This window comes from Streptopelia decaocto (genome assembly GCF_964273445.1).
Source record: "Streptopelia decaocto genome assembly, chromosome: 2".
NCBI lineage: Eukaryota > Metazoa > Chordata > Aves > Columbiformes > Columbidae > Streptopelia > Streptopelia decaocto.
This window is the reverse complement of record NC_138655.1, coordinates 98,196,610-98,211,559: the sequence shown is the minus strand read 5'-3', so window position 1 is coordinate 98,211,559 and position 14,950 is coordinate 98,196,610. Positions and strand designations below refer to the sequence as shown.

Below are 14,950 nucleotides of genomic sequence, written 5' to 3'. Positions count from 1 at the left end.
GTGCTGCTGCTGATCTGTGCCGCACGAGTGCCCCAACACAAGTGCACAAATCTAAACACTGTCTTGAACATGGGTCAGAGTTTCAAAGACAAGGTGGTGGGGCCACATTCTGCACTTGGCTGGGCTGTAAGGTAAAGGAATTTGAGGCAAGTCATCTGAGAGCAGACACTGTTCCCTCCTTCCTACACCACATCACTTGTGCATTTGTGTGTGTTTGGAGGTACATGCATTAACATGCATAGATGAGCGTTTGTTCAAAGTGGATTCATATGTACAGAATGAGGGGGATGGTTTATGCACACTTCACACAAAGATAAATTACTTCACAGTGAAGTAATTAAATAAAACAGTTCCTCAGTAGTTCTATACAGCACGTCTGTTTAGACTGAAACCATCAGAGGTTTTCAGTTTTAGGATAAGCATGCCTGAATGGAAATGTTGGCCTCCTTTATGCTTGATAAAAAGCTGAAATCTACTTAAACTGAATATTTTAGCTCCAGTTTTGGTTAATCACAGTAGATGGCAGTATGTACAAGACTAATTTAATACTCTTGGCAGTCAGAGATACTGAAACAAAATTTGAAAATACCAGACAGCACAGAAAATACCACGAGAGAGTAGGAAATGAACATGCACATTGCTGGCACCTAACTGTAGCTTATGTTGATTCTGTATGTTTGGAATGCAAAAGCTAGGGAAGCATCTGAGGAATATCTGCCAGAAATTTACATTTAATGAATTTGCAATAATTCTCACACAGCTGACATTTTACACTCTTTGGTGAAAAGGGAAAAGATACTGATCTATTTGTTTTTCCTTTGTCCATCTGTTATTCTGGCTGCTTACACAACAGATGTGTTGGAAATAGGATGACATAACTTCACAGCCAATATATACTGATCTGAATTTTGAGATGTATGACATAAAAGGCCAGTATGCCAGGAAGCATTGGTATTGTATCTCATTATAGCTGCGATATCAGTCGTCATCATAACGGTCTAGAAGGGTAGACAATAACCAAACACCACCTCTGTCGTTAGGCCAGAAGGCAAAGCATTGGTCTGAACTGGCAGCCAGGGATAGGTTATGAAACATAGATATAATGTCTAATTTTATACTATTGCTGGCAAAATATAACTGGGCATCTATTTATTGCAGCTTGAAATACCAATGAACTGCTTGTTGCTTCCACTATACGCATATGTCAGGTATCATGTCTGTCCTGCAGTGCCAACCTTTGGGAGCAGTTTGCCATATTTAATAAAAAAAACACAGGTCAAGCTCTTTTGCTGTTTGCTGAAGAAGCTCCTTGACACAAACGGGCATGACAGCAATTCTCCGGTCAGCCAAAATGAGAGGATAGCTCCTGCACAGGTGTGCTTAGCCATGAAGTTGCCTTCCAAAACACAAACTATTTGTCATGTTGAATTACGTGAGCAACTAGTTCCACTGCCAGCTGAATGTCTGTGCAGACATGAGAGACTGGTCTGATTGCAGCCAGGGTATATGGAAGAGAAAGAGCAGAAAATCCAAAGAAAAACACACATAAAGAGAAGGAAATAGGAGGAGTTGTCCTTATAAATCTCTACTGAAGAAAAGCTCAGAGAACTTTTTGGTAAAATTATGGTAGAAAGGCAGATAGATATCTGTCTATGGAGAAATTATCTCCCAATGTATGACTAATACATTTAATCAATCCTGTTTATATACAAAGATGTGACCAAACCAAATACCTTTTTCTTCTCCTAAAAGAAATGCTCATAGGAGCCCCATTTTATTGACATTGCGGGGCGGGGGGAAAAACAAACAAAAAAAACAGATTAACCAAAAAAACATAAGTTGGCTTCCAGACAGTAGATGAGTATCTAGTTAATAGTGAGTGCAGCTGAATAAGAAAAGGAAAGACCCCATGGAAAACTTAAAATATATAATGTTCACATTTAGAATAATTTATCATATGTGAATGAATCAGGACTACTCAGTTGATAATCTCAGGTGCCTTGATCAAAGGTAGCTACAGTAACACAGTGATAAATTTTTGCCTAGAAAGGGTGACTTCACTTTTATTATTCTGTACAAGACCATATAAAGACCACATGAAAGGTATTTTCCAACTTTCTTCCTACTTAAGCTAACTGCCTGGAGTTTGTTTCTTCATGGAGAACCATTTCTTCATGTGCCTCTAAGGATCTGCCAAAGCCTTTTCCATATGTAACCCTTTATCACCTCAGCTGTCTCAAGAATACTGCTAGAAAAGACCAGTATAATAAAAAGCTGTAGCTTAAACTGTGATCATCTATCACTTTTTTTTTTTTTTTAAGCAAAAATATTGAATCCTGGATTCTAAGGAGTTTTTTATTTGGCAATTGTTTAAGTGAAATTGCTATGACATGGTTTTTAAAATTTACGACTGCATCAGTGCATCAGTATTTTGTTTATTCCACTTAGTGTGTGAAACTGTCAAAGCAAACAGTCCAGTTACCCCCGAATTACAACAGGGAAGAAAGTTGCGGATATTGCTTAGTGTGATTTTTAGATAAGCTGCACCAAGTTCTAGATATTAGGTGTGATTCTCAGCACTGTGTGCAATAGAATAAGTTGAATTTTGTTCCCCAGGTTTAGAAACTTTATTCTTACCCCTTCTGTACATTCTAATGGTCTTCAGCATGAGGAGATGTTCTTGTCTTCATGTTCTCATGTTTTGCTGGCACCCAGCCTTGTTGTCAGGGACATACAACAAGCTGCAAAATAATTTCTGGTCCTGGCATGGCAGAAACCTCAAGGCATTTTGCTGCAGAAAGAGGGACCCTGTTTGATGCTTTGTCACTATGCCATGGCTGTGTTCTCATCACATCTCAAATGTGTGCTTGTTACATGACTTCAGGTCCATCATGTGATCCTGACACACGACCTGACTGACGTTGTCTCATGTATCAACCTCAAGGTCTGATATTACTTTATCACTAGATTACTTGTCTCTCTGCATTTTTCTTAATCGTGTCAGAGGGTTCAGCAGCTTGGCTCGTCACTGTTGAGAACGTGATAGGAGCTTAGAAACTGAAACAATAGTGGGGATAAGAGGTCAGCACCTGGAAACGCTAGAAGGATCAAATTCTCATGGATGAAGGTCCTGCTATCATGGGCTGAAGCATTCAGGCTCTTCTTAGCTTTCCGACAGTGGTTGTACTTAGGCAAGATGGAAAACATGCTGACTTCATACTGTATTGGAAACACTTTGTTTTTGTTTTGCTTTGTTTGTATTACTGAAGAAAATAAAATGTGTTCTGAAAAGGCTGCTGTGAAATCATGGGCTCTGTAGCCCTCGGTAGGTGGGCCAGTCATGGTTGCTTCCCAGGGGCTGAATTTGAAGGTGTCCTAAGAGTAAGAAAATGGTGAGATTCCAGTGCAGCACAAGTAAAGCAACAGAGGACAGAAATGCAAGCAACTGAATTTGAACAATGAAGTCTCTAGAGGCACAGCTATTAGCTATGTAAAGGTTAAACTATGGGCAAAACTCTGCATTACAATTCTTCAAAGGATTCCTAATGTGCTCCCAGTTTTGGACAAAGATTTTGCCCACCAGTTCTAGGCTGCTTTAAGGCTAGCAATCCTCTGGTGCCACTTAAGAAGTATTTTATTGCAATCTGCAAAAGTGGTTGTAACTAGTGTGGCCATAGGCAAAGACCAAGAATATTTTGCAGTAGTACAAGTGTCAAAAAAGGGACATGATTAAAATATTTGGTGGCTTATTCCTATGGCAAAGATGTTGTGTGTTTGCAAATTAGGCATAAGATCACCAAAAGTGGTGGAATCTGGCACAAAATTGCAGATAGTTGATATATTACTACTTGACTACAGAATTGTGTGAAGCTCATAATTTTTTGGTTTTACACATAAGCATATTTTCAATACAAAATTTCATGTTGGGTTGCAATAGATGAGTGTTAAACAGTATTAATTCAAGGATGCTTGGTTCTTCCCTTTATTATTTAGAAGAAAATTAGAGTAGAGAAATTTAAGTGTTAACCAATAACAGTAGCATATTTGACTTCCCTCACCCTGAAATTGCTCTTTTTGTAATGGTTAACAGCTCTGTTGTAACTCACAGCAGGGGGTAATTTTCCCCTCAGAGGAGGTAAGATAAAAGGAAAGAAAAATTCCTTCCATCACTATGTCGAAATCCATTTGGAAGAACAATCATTACTGTACACTAAACAATTCCAGGTAGGAAGGTCTAGACCAGTTTTAGTCTTGCGACAATCAAGGAGGAAAAGGGGCTGTTAAAGGAATTCAGGTTTGAATTTAAGGCATTTTCTGTTTGTTGGGTTTTGTTGTTGTTGTTGTTAGTTTGTTTTTTCTCTTTTCTCTCAGGTTTTATGGCTTCTTGTACCCAATGTGTGGCAAAAATCCAGTGGAATCAAAGTCTCTGTATTTTATCATGCAGTTTCCTGGAAAGAGCAAAGCAGACAACATTAAAAAGTACAGCCAAAAACTGTGTCCCAAGCATACCTACAGGGTTTTCATGTAAAGAAAACTTCACTGCAGTCAGAACTTGTTTGGACACATCAGAGACCCATCTGTTCATTGGATAAGCCCATAAGGTGCACACTTGTTTGATTTTTAAAATTTTTTAACAATCTGAGATTAAAAAAAGTATCTACTATTCTGATAATGCAATATGCAAAGACACTTCTCAAATATTGGACAGTCTGGAGATGTTTGGCTGAGAATTATCAAAGAAAATACAGATTGAAGTGGGTCATTTGTTTACCAAGTTTTTTAAATAGTTTAAGATGAAAGTGGTATCAGGATGATTTCATGACCTGATACACTTAGCTGTGAACTTTAAGGGAGTCTTTTGATGGTGGTAGGAGTTGGATCTGGTCCCTAGTATATGTATTAATATATTTTTTTCTATACACTATACTGTATCTACTATGTTGAATTACAGAAATTGACTTAGGAAAGAGTGCAACATTAACCTGATTTGACTTTATGTTCTTTGAACAACAAATGGGTTATTTTACATTTTTGTCTCTTGTCCTTCTGTGTTATTCTGTTGATGTATTTTTGTTAAAAATAAATTGTGCACAAGGATATTATTTTCATTTCTCAGGCTACTGTTCATGATGTATTTTGAATTTGAGCTTGGTTTAGTGGGGCAAGTCACCTCTGAATCTGATTAACTGAAATTATCCAGCCTGAATTGCAGGTTTGGGCTAGCTCAGCAGAAATTATATTAGCTCTTGTGATAGATCCTGGATTCTTAAGAGAATGAATTATAACAGACTCACTCAACCAAAGAATGATAGGAGTACTGAAAAGCTTCTAAATATTTCAGGAATGCAAACAACTAAATAAACTTAGCCAGATACTGGGGGAATACAGTTTAGTTTTGTGTTACTAGTAAATTTTGCCCGTTCAGATTGGAGGATGGGGCAAAAGCACCCTAACAGTGTCTGTAACATTTACATATCATCACAAAAAGACATTCAGAGGTCATCATGTTAGTATGCCTATTAAAAAATCAATTGCCCATACATAGACTCAATTCATTTGTGTAGTCCAAGAGCCTCATGTGAACCCCGCTGATAATTTTTTTTCCCCTGCAAGATCACGGCCCAGCTTTATTTCTGAGTTGCAGCAAATGTAAACAGCAATGGCAACAGGCGACCTGGAGCAAAGACCCAGTTTTCAGGTGGGATTTTTAGTAACTGACAGGAAGAAAAGTAAGAACAGAAAAAACACTAATTGGTATGATTTTTCAGTGGTTCTTTTGGTTTGTATCAATACATGGACCAGAAATGGTAATCGTTAGATGTTAATAATGAACCAAAGACAAAATCAGGCACCAAATAACTAAACCTGCAGTGGAGAATGCATCAGAATCAGCAAAGCAATACGGCAGAGAAGCCTGGACAGAGAGCCTGAAGCAGTCACCCACGTTGTAGAAATTGCTTTTTGGTAAGAGCTGTGGCTTGTCCCTGCCTGCACCTAGGGGCAGCTGCCTAGGAAGTTCACGACCTTCGTCTGGAAGGTCTGGTAAAAGTCTGTTTTATTCTTGAGAAGGGAAACGATGACCCTTTAGTAAGAAAACCCAAGAAGAGCTGGCCGGATGTGAATGAAATACATGTTTTTCAAGCAGCCTTCTCCTCCGACACAGCGGCGGGGCGAGACCGGCGGGCGGTTACCCCGGTCCTCCCCGGCACCGTGTGACGGGCGGCCCCTCCACGGCGGGGCGGTGGACCGTTACCGGTGAGTAACGGCCGCACGTCACGACAGCTCCGCCTCGCCCCGCCCGCGCTCGCTCTCTGTGGGAGTGCTGATCCGCCTCAACTCTCACTCGCCGCCGCTCCCCCGCAGGGCAGCAGGCGGTCGGCCGTTCCCTTGTGGCGGGGATCCCCGGCGCGCTGCAGGGGAGAGGCGGCGGTAGACAGCGCCTCGGCCGCCGGGAAGGAGGAGGCAGAGCGGGGACTTCCCTCCCTGGCTCAGGTGCGGAGCCCTTGGTCGGGTTCCCTCTGCCGCCGCTGCCCCGCGTCCCTCTCCCCGCCTCTGGGCACGACGTCTCCTTGTCCTCCTTCCCCCAGCCATCGCCTGGTGAATAATTCAGCCGTGTTTTGCGCTGGCCCTGGTTTTTGTCCTGCCCCTGACGTGGCCGGTGACTCTGGGTCTGTCGGTCTCCGCGCTGGGCAGGGGGGAGGGTGAGCACAAGCACAGGCGGCATCAAGTTTCCCGAGGAAAACGGGGCCGTAGCGGCAAAGCCGCTTTCCTTGAGGGCAAAAGTGGAGGATAAAGACCCTGGGAGGCCATGGGTCCCATGCACTTCCTGCTGTTTGGAACCTCTTCCATGCAATGTTGTCGTTGTTTTCTATTTTTTTTTCTCCTGGGTTAGGGTAATTGGCATTAACCACCCCAGGCGCCAGGGAGCAACAAGAGCTGGTTGCCAGGAGGCGCCGCTCGCTGAAGGGCTGAGCAGGACTGCGCCGCAAGCCCCGGGGAGGCTCTAAGTCCCTCCTCTGCCTCCCCGGAGGTGGGTCCTGGTGCCCCGGTCCCGGCGCGGGTGTGGGCGCTTCACTCCCGGGAGGGAGTTGTCAGGGCTGAGGTGAGAGGGGTGCTCAGGCGGGAACCCTCTCCAGACTAAACAGGTGCAGGCAGCGCGGTGGGTCGGTGTGCAGGAGGTCCGAAGCCACCGAGCATGACGAGCGCCGGCACGAAGGGGTCGTGGCTCTCGCAGCCGACAGTGAAGAGCGTGCTGGTGTATCGCAACGGGGACCCTTTCTTCCCCGGGCGCCGCATTGTCATCAATGAGAAGAAAGTGTCCAACTTCGAGGTCTTCCTGAAAGAGGTGACGGGTGGGGTGAAGGCACCCTTTGGAGCAGTGCGTAATATCTATACCCCCCGGGGCGGGCATCGTGTCCGGCAGCTGGAGGAGCTTCAGAGTGGAGAGCAGTATGTGGCTGGTGGCAGGGAAGCCTTCAAGAAACTGAAGTGAGTGGCTAAAAAGTAACGTAAGATTTATATAGAGCTTGAACATCAGCATTTGGGGATTTGGTACTGTGTCAGTTCTTCAGAGGTCCCCCAGCACCCCTCCCTTTTTATGAGGTATTGCATAAAAAGGACTTAAAGGCTGTGACCCAAGGCAAAATGAAAGGTAGTTCTAATGGATAAAACCGCAAAAGAGCTTTAGAAGCAAGCCACAGAAAGGCTGCTGTTACCATCAGTTGCATAGTGCCATCTCCTTGACATGACGATAGAAAATGAGAAACAGCCATTTAACCCAAAGGATATGCGACAGTGGCATGTTGTGATGTGTGTGCTTAGCTGTGCGGTGAGTGTCAGTATTTGCGCCCTGTGTTAACAGGGAGAAAGCTGTAGAAAGGTGGAGTGTTGACAGTCCTACTGTGAAGTTGATGTGCCTGGGAATTTAATTACCAACGCTTCCTTTCCTGCTCATTTTTAAAAAGTCTAAAATATTCTATGCAGCTATCCATCTCTCCATCATACTGGTTCATTTTGGGTAGGCTTATAGCCTTTTTATTACAAGAGTAACTGGTCCTTCCTTTTATTGAAAATATGACTGCTTTCTTTTCCCTACCTGGACACCAAGAATTAAGCTGACAATTTCTCTATTTTCTAGTGAGTAACTGGGAGAATATAATGGAGGAGATCTGGGCTTTTTGGTGTGTTTCATGAGTGGCTCTATATGTGATCAGTAATGGTTGTTAGTTCTGGTGGTGGATTTCAGGGTCTCAATTGTCTAATTACACATTTTGTTCAGTCTTTGTGGGTATTTTTCCTACTGTTAAATTAAAAAAAAAATCTCGAAATTAGCAATCCCTTTTTAGAGGTGGTTGGAAATTTGTATGTTAAGCTATCAGTTTTAGAGGACCTTGTTCATCTTGGTTGTGTATAGTTGAGGACACATTTTTCAGGAGAGCTCATTATGTTTCAGGACAAAACTCTCTGTGTAATGAACAGGATCTCTATCAGCACTCTTACAGTTTTTGTCACTGTCTGCTTCTGAAGATTTATTGAAGCTTCTTGCACTTCAGTGGCAAAACTAGAGAGAAATATGTATGACAGGCTGAATGTAAATCCCCTTTCCCTCTATACTCTCTTCCATGTCAAATGCAGCGTTCAACTCTCAAGATCTACTATATCTTTTTGATACGAATTCCTGTGATTCTGTGGGTGGCTTAAAGTTGTTAGTTATCAGCACATAATGTTTCACCTCCCTAAATGTGTTTTATGTTTGACAGGCTAAAAGTGAGTAAGTGTTTGGCATTAGCATGCCCTGGGTAGAGAATTGGTCACTCTGGATTTATTTTAGGTGGAAGAAGAATTTCTTATTGTCATGCTGTGTTTTATGGTCAGAACTTTATGGTGAGAGCTTTTCAGACCTTTATGGTTGCAACATGCAACAAAATACCAAAGTATTTAAGGTCAACAAAGAACATACTTTAAGAAAAGCTAACCGGAAGGACTTAGTAAAAGCAGGCTGGTTCATATATCCCATGATAGTATACCATAGTCCTGTGCCACAGGGAGGATGAAAAAAATGACTTGAAATCTTTTCCATTTCTGTGTTCAGAGTTGGAGTTCTTCACTATTAGTTTTTCATTACATAGTTTTGTAAATGATGGCAGTGCTTTTACAAACATTATTTAAGACAACCTGAAGGGCTTAATGTTGATCTTGTTCTTAACTGGGTTGTAGACAGAATGACAAGTAGAGAGATGTATTAGCCAGAAAAGTCAGAGGAGAGAGGGGTTTAATTGAAAGAGACAGTTTTCCGAAAGGAATTGAGGGAATTAAAGAAAAGAGCATATGTTTCTTGATATGTCACAGGCAAAGATAAAACAGTTGCAGCTGTGGGAGACCAAAGAAAGCATCTGCTCTAAAGGATCTGAGTCTGGTCTGATAGCAGCAAGAAGTCTGTACATTTTTAACAATTTTCTTGCAGTGATGCTTGTTGGACACATTAATTGCTGTGACAGACTATGCAGGGCTAAACTTTGAAATTGAGGCTTGTGGCACCAGTGTGTGGGAGCATAATGGAAAGGAGAGAGTATTCAAGGAGAAGCAGAAGCTGAAAGTGTCATCATTCTTCTTCAAGCAGTGGATTTGTTTCTTCTCAGATGACTTATACTGAGAACTGAATCTTTTTCTCACCTCTCTGTGGTGAATTCTAGACTAAATTGCACTTGGCTTTAGCACGTGAAGCTCGGTCATTCCAAGCCCTGAATCTTAACCTCTTGAGATAGGTAGGTCTCAGGGTATAGAGTCAATCTAAACTGATGATATGTTTCATTTTTAACATAAAAATAAAGTAATTGACATTTAAAAATTCTGCTTTTAGAAAAGTAAGCAGAGATTTTCTTTAATGGAAGAATTATTAGCCAATGTTGGGAATTTTTGTAATATATAGCAAGCTTCCCAGCTGGTTTTGTCATTTACAGGTGTACTAAATGAATACATGCTTTTTTGGTGTATATGCAGTGAGGTGCATCAGTATATTGTAGTTGCAGTTGTGAGAATCCACGTTCAGGCCTGCAGCCCTTTGGAGTTCTGTGACTCTCAACTTCCTGAAAGAAAGTTTTTTTTTTTTTTCAGGTGCTACCCTACCCTCCTCCTTTCTTTGCCCATTTACTTGTATATGAGATCATTAATGCATGGTAGATTGTCCTCTCTCCATCAGTGTCTCTTTAAACAAGACTGTAGTTTCATCACTGGCTTGGAGAGTCACTGGGTGGAAATATTTCTGCTTGCTAGAAAGTGTGAATACTTTTGTAAAGTTTTTGGTCTGGGATTTTTTTTGGGTGCCCTTGTCCCAAGAAAAGCTTTTGGCCCTATTTAGACCTTTTCAGATTTGTAGATCCCTGAAATTTGACAATTTAATTCCCAGACCTGTGCATAGTGAATTTAAGCCTTTGACAATATATTTGCTTTTCTTTGCTACTTTTTTTTAGTTCACAGATGCCCAGAAAACTAGAACCAGAGTCAGCAGCTGTTGTTACCGGTTGTTGGAACTATTTTGTCTGAGGCATTTATTTCTTTGTGGTCTTGTAAGCCTTAGGATTTCTTTGGTTTGGTCTCAGGAGAACTCTTTCCTTTTTACATGGAGAAGCTTGCAACCGTTGATTTTGTTTCATTGTAAATAAGAGGCTTAGATACTTTGTTTTTCAACATTGTCCAATATTGCTAAATTTACCTGTTACAAAGCATTGGCATGCACTTTCAAGCATTACCTGGAAGCCTTGCTGTGTCTTACTGTCCCTGCACACCGAAGCCTTGAAATCCTTGTGACCATTCTGTGGCACCTTGAGAAACGACCACCATTCCTTCAAAGAATTAATGATTTCTTTTTCCTTTCCCTTTCCATTTCCTTTCCTTTCTTCTTCCTTCTACACTTTCATCCAGGTCTCAACTTTTAGTAGGCAGAAAAGTTTCCTCTAGTGAACAACTCTAAACCCAGTCATTAACTACAGAGCGTGACGTTACGGAAGGGCTGCAGATGTATTGTGATCTCTGAGGTCTTTTGGTGAGCCTGCACTGATGCTTGCCATCAGATATACCTGCCGTTCTCAGCTAGGGTCTTCTAGTCTTAAAAGCCTGTCAAAGCACCTGCAGATTCCCACTGTAAGTGGTAACAGGGAGAACCCATGACAAATGCTGATCACCTACTGTTGGATTAGGTGCTCCTGGCATAGAATAGGTGCCCCAGCCATTCTTGTTCTCATGTTTAGCTCTTGGCAGAAGGTGCTGAAAGGTTCTGCTGTCCTCAGTTACAACTGCCCATGAAGGTGTCTCTTTCTACAGCACTGAGAACTAGAAACATCTTGCAATGCAAGCACCTACTGAGAGCTGCATTTGTGAGAAGAGCCGCTCTCATGGCTCTCGGTGTGCTGACAAAAGACAGGAGTTAGTGTAGTCCGGGTGCCTGGACAGTTGCCTGTTTGTCAGTCTGTGGGTTACTCATGCTTATTTAATTCCCTTTTTTTGGAAAGGCAACATACAGCTAATCCATCACTGTGTCTTTAACACATTTGTGTTAATGTGGTGTTCGTGGCAATATGTACTCTCTGGTGGAGAGTGGTATTGTTCAAATAGATGTATTTTGTTTACTTGTCCAGTTGAGGCTTGTATTTTGTCTATTCATAAAATAAATCTGAAGATGCTATTGGTTCATCACAACCATGAGAAACTAGGATGTACAGTGTTCAGATATATCCACATCCTGTTGAAACGCAAGTGGTGTAGATACATTTAAACTTTAGCTGGTGCCCTAGATTAAACTTGGGTATGGAGGAAAGCTTTAGATTTGTCAGAGATTTACTGTGAGAAACTAAGAAGCAAAATGGTGACTTTGAAATATGGTAAGTTGATATCATGCTGAGATTTATTGATCTACCTCACAGTAGTATGTGAACTTCTTTCTGACAAGGGGGTTATTGATAGTCTGTTCTAATCACCAGTGACTTGGAGAAGATGGCTGCTTCTCTCCTGTCTTTTGTGTTAGCCCAGAGGGCTAGTCTGCAGATTTATATTAACACTTTTTCATTAAAATCTTGAATTAGTTACTTTTTATGTTACTTTGAGGCATGGTAAATTTTAAAAGCTTTGTGTATGAAAAAAGTGTAGAAATATATATCTTGTGTAAGTTAGCTGCTTCTGTAAATAATCAAAACTGTTTTCCTTCCACAGCTATTTGGACATTGGAGAAACAAAGAAGAAACCTGTCGAAGTCAATAATGAGGTAGGATGTCTGAAATATTTAAGAAGTAAATCTTCAGTTAATGTCAGTGATATTCCTGCATTTGTGCCTGATTTTCTTCAATATATTTATTATGTCTAATAATAATACAATTACCTACCATTCTGAACATATTATTTCCATGATGATGACTCTGGTTGCTCTGAGCATGATGCACTGATCATCTTCCTCTCAGCTTTCTGAATTGCCACATCCAGTTTAAAACTTTATGTAAAGAAAATCTCCTGTTGTCTTCATTGGCTTTGAAGTAAACCAGTATAAACCATTCATTATCTCAGCTTGCTTTCTTCTTTCCTTCCTATTTGACTTATGTTTGCAATCTCCACAATCTCTGTGGAGAGCTTAACTCCCCAGGTTGAGTTTAACTTTGTGATTGATTTATTTGGGGAGAGGAGTCGTAAAAAAGAGATGAAACCTAGTAATAGTTTACATATTTTTATCTGGGCTTATGAATAACACAATTGTTTTCATGCCTTAATCATTTAGTCCTAGGAATGAACTTTTGGGGCGTAATGACAGAACACCTAACTATATTTCTGTTAAAATGATGTGAGGAGACAAGTTCTGTTTTCACTTTTTTTTAAGCATTCACTTAGAAATCAAAAACCTAGATGTGTTTTTAGGACCAGGAGGGGCAGCAGTATTGCTACATTTTTATTCTCCTTGATTGTTCTGGATTTGCATCAGTGAACCAAAATATAATGACCATGGCCTTGAGGGTGAGCAATCACTGCAATAAATGTCCTTGTGCCACAGTACTCCTGAGCGCTGCTTGCGTGTTCAGAATTGGTGCAGGATTTTTTGTTGCCTATGTCAGGAGAGATGGTCTTGGGGCTAGTAGAGCTGGCTTGCCCTAGACCAAGTTTTGGAAGCACATTGCTGCTGGCCTGGTTGTGAAGACAGTTTTTCTGTACCTGCATAGTTTGTATCAAGGATCTGAAAGCTTTAAAAAGGTAGCACAGAAACGTATTTGAGGAATCCATGATCAGTGATTAAGGATTATAACATCATGCTTAGGTACAAGGGTATCAGTTCTGCTTGTATGAAGCACACTTAATTTGGCATTTCCTACTTGATGAGTGTTTCTTGGTGCAGATTTTTCTCCAGTAAAACAATTACAAATATCTATTTCCCATTCCAGTTAGTGAGGAGGAAGGCAAAAGGAAGAAACTGTTATGCAGCAGCTGTACATTGTGCATTTGTATGCAGCTGTAGATTTTCTTTGGTGTTAGGTGAACTGCCAAATGTTTGACATCTGCTTTTGGGAGTAACTCTAATGTTGTTTTTCTAAGGCAGCATCTCAATTACTTTAAATTTGCATATAATTAGAAAATATATGTCAAACTAGAATTAAACAAGAAAAAAATCATGTTCAAGATACAGTGTAAATACGGTGGCATACATTCAGAAAGAAGAATAGATGTGAAGTATAAAACATTAATTTCTTACTAAACTCTCTTCTCACTTTTCTCATGGAGTGACAAGACAGACTGAGCAGTCCATCAGAAGTAAGTTTCTCTTCTTTACTGGAATCTGTGAATCTGAAAGGAAGTTCTCAGTTCTCCGTCTCATGTATTCTGGGAACTCATCTAATGAAATAATTTAGTGTCCGTTCTTGTAAGGTGCTGAGATTTAACATTTAGGAACAGGTTCTGTCACTGACCAGACCAATAAAATTTCTCTCGGTTATGCCCTGGTTTAGTTTTAGCTGGAGCTTCTCAAATACCGTGATCCTGTTGGCCTGTAAAGTGCACCTTGCCTTACCTGACATGTTTGAAGCTAACAGCTAGTAAGCGCTTGTGTTACCTGCGCGTCCTCTACAATTGACAAGAGGAGCTCAGGGGAAGATTTCATCAAAGTGGTCTTAATGTAAATGTGTTGTTACAACCCAACAATGAACCAATTGTATAATGTTATGTACTTCATTAAATACTATCTATATCTATTTAATGTGAGAAATGGAATATGCCAATAGATGTGATTGTCTGTAAGATGTGTTGGAATAGTTTGGGTATCAGTTAGAGCTGGGTCTTTTAAAAAAACAGGTTTCAAGGTGGTCTTCAATTAAATCATATCATTATCAGTACTTCTGATAGCAATGATAGATTCCTTTAATCCAGTGTCTAGTTTCTTAAAATCTAGTTTACCAGTCTAAGGCCTTCAAACAACTGAAATAAATGGGCCAAATGCTCAGCTGATGGAAAATAGATATTTTTTATTGACCAATCAAGCCAAGGTATGGGCTTGAACTTACAGCCTTGTTTTTCTGGGTGAAGTTTTTTGTATAGACCACTGTCAGTATAGGATGATGAGTGAGGGAAGGCCATGCTGAAATCTTATTGCAGGATCATATAATTTATGATAGAAGCAAAGGGCATGAAAGTGATACAGAACGCTTATTAAATGTTTCTAAGTAGCAGGAGTTTCAGTAGTGCCACTTCGTGTGATGTCTGTAGTTCAGTGTTCATTTATTCAGTAGACTTTGAGCCATGCCCAGGGCCAGGAAGGAGATGGCATGCTGCTGGTTATGCAAAAATACCAGTGGTGGTTGCAGTACTTAAACAGTCACTGGATTTCAAAGATAGATGTCTTTATATCATTTTTGCTTTTGCAAACCTTTTTCAGACTGTTGTACTTAGGCACATGATGAAGAGAATAGTTCAAGAGAAAATTAGT

At 40.7% G+C, this 14,950-nt stretch overlaps 1 protein-coding gene across 1 annotated transcript in view; it reads left to right on the top strand.

The window, feature by feature from the left end:
- Nucleotides 1-7,195: 7,195 nt before the first annotated feature.
- Nucleotides 7,196-14,950, top strand: part of DCDC2 (doublecortin domain containing 2) — a gene marked incomplete at its 5' end in the record, with an annotated part of 67,060 nt that continues 59,305 nt past the window's right edge. The window contains 2 exons of the mRNA XM_082045388.1: nt 7,196-7,488; nt 12,205-12,256. Of these exons, the coding sequence (XP_081901514.1) occupies nt 7,196-7,488; nt 12,205-12,256 (345 nt within the window). The remainder of the gene's footprint in view (nt 7,489-12,204; nt 12,257-14,950) is intronic.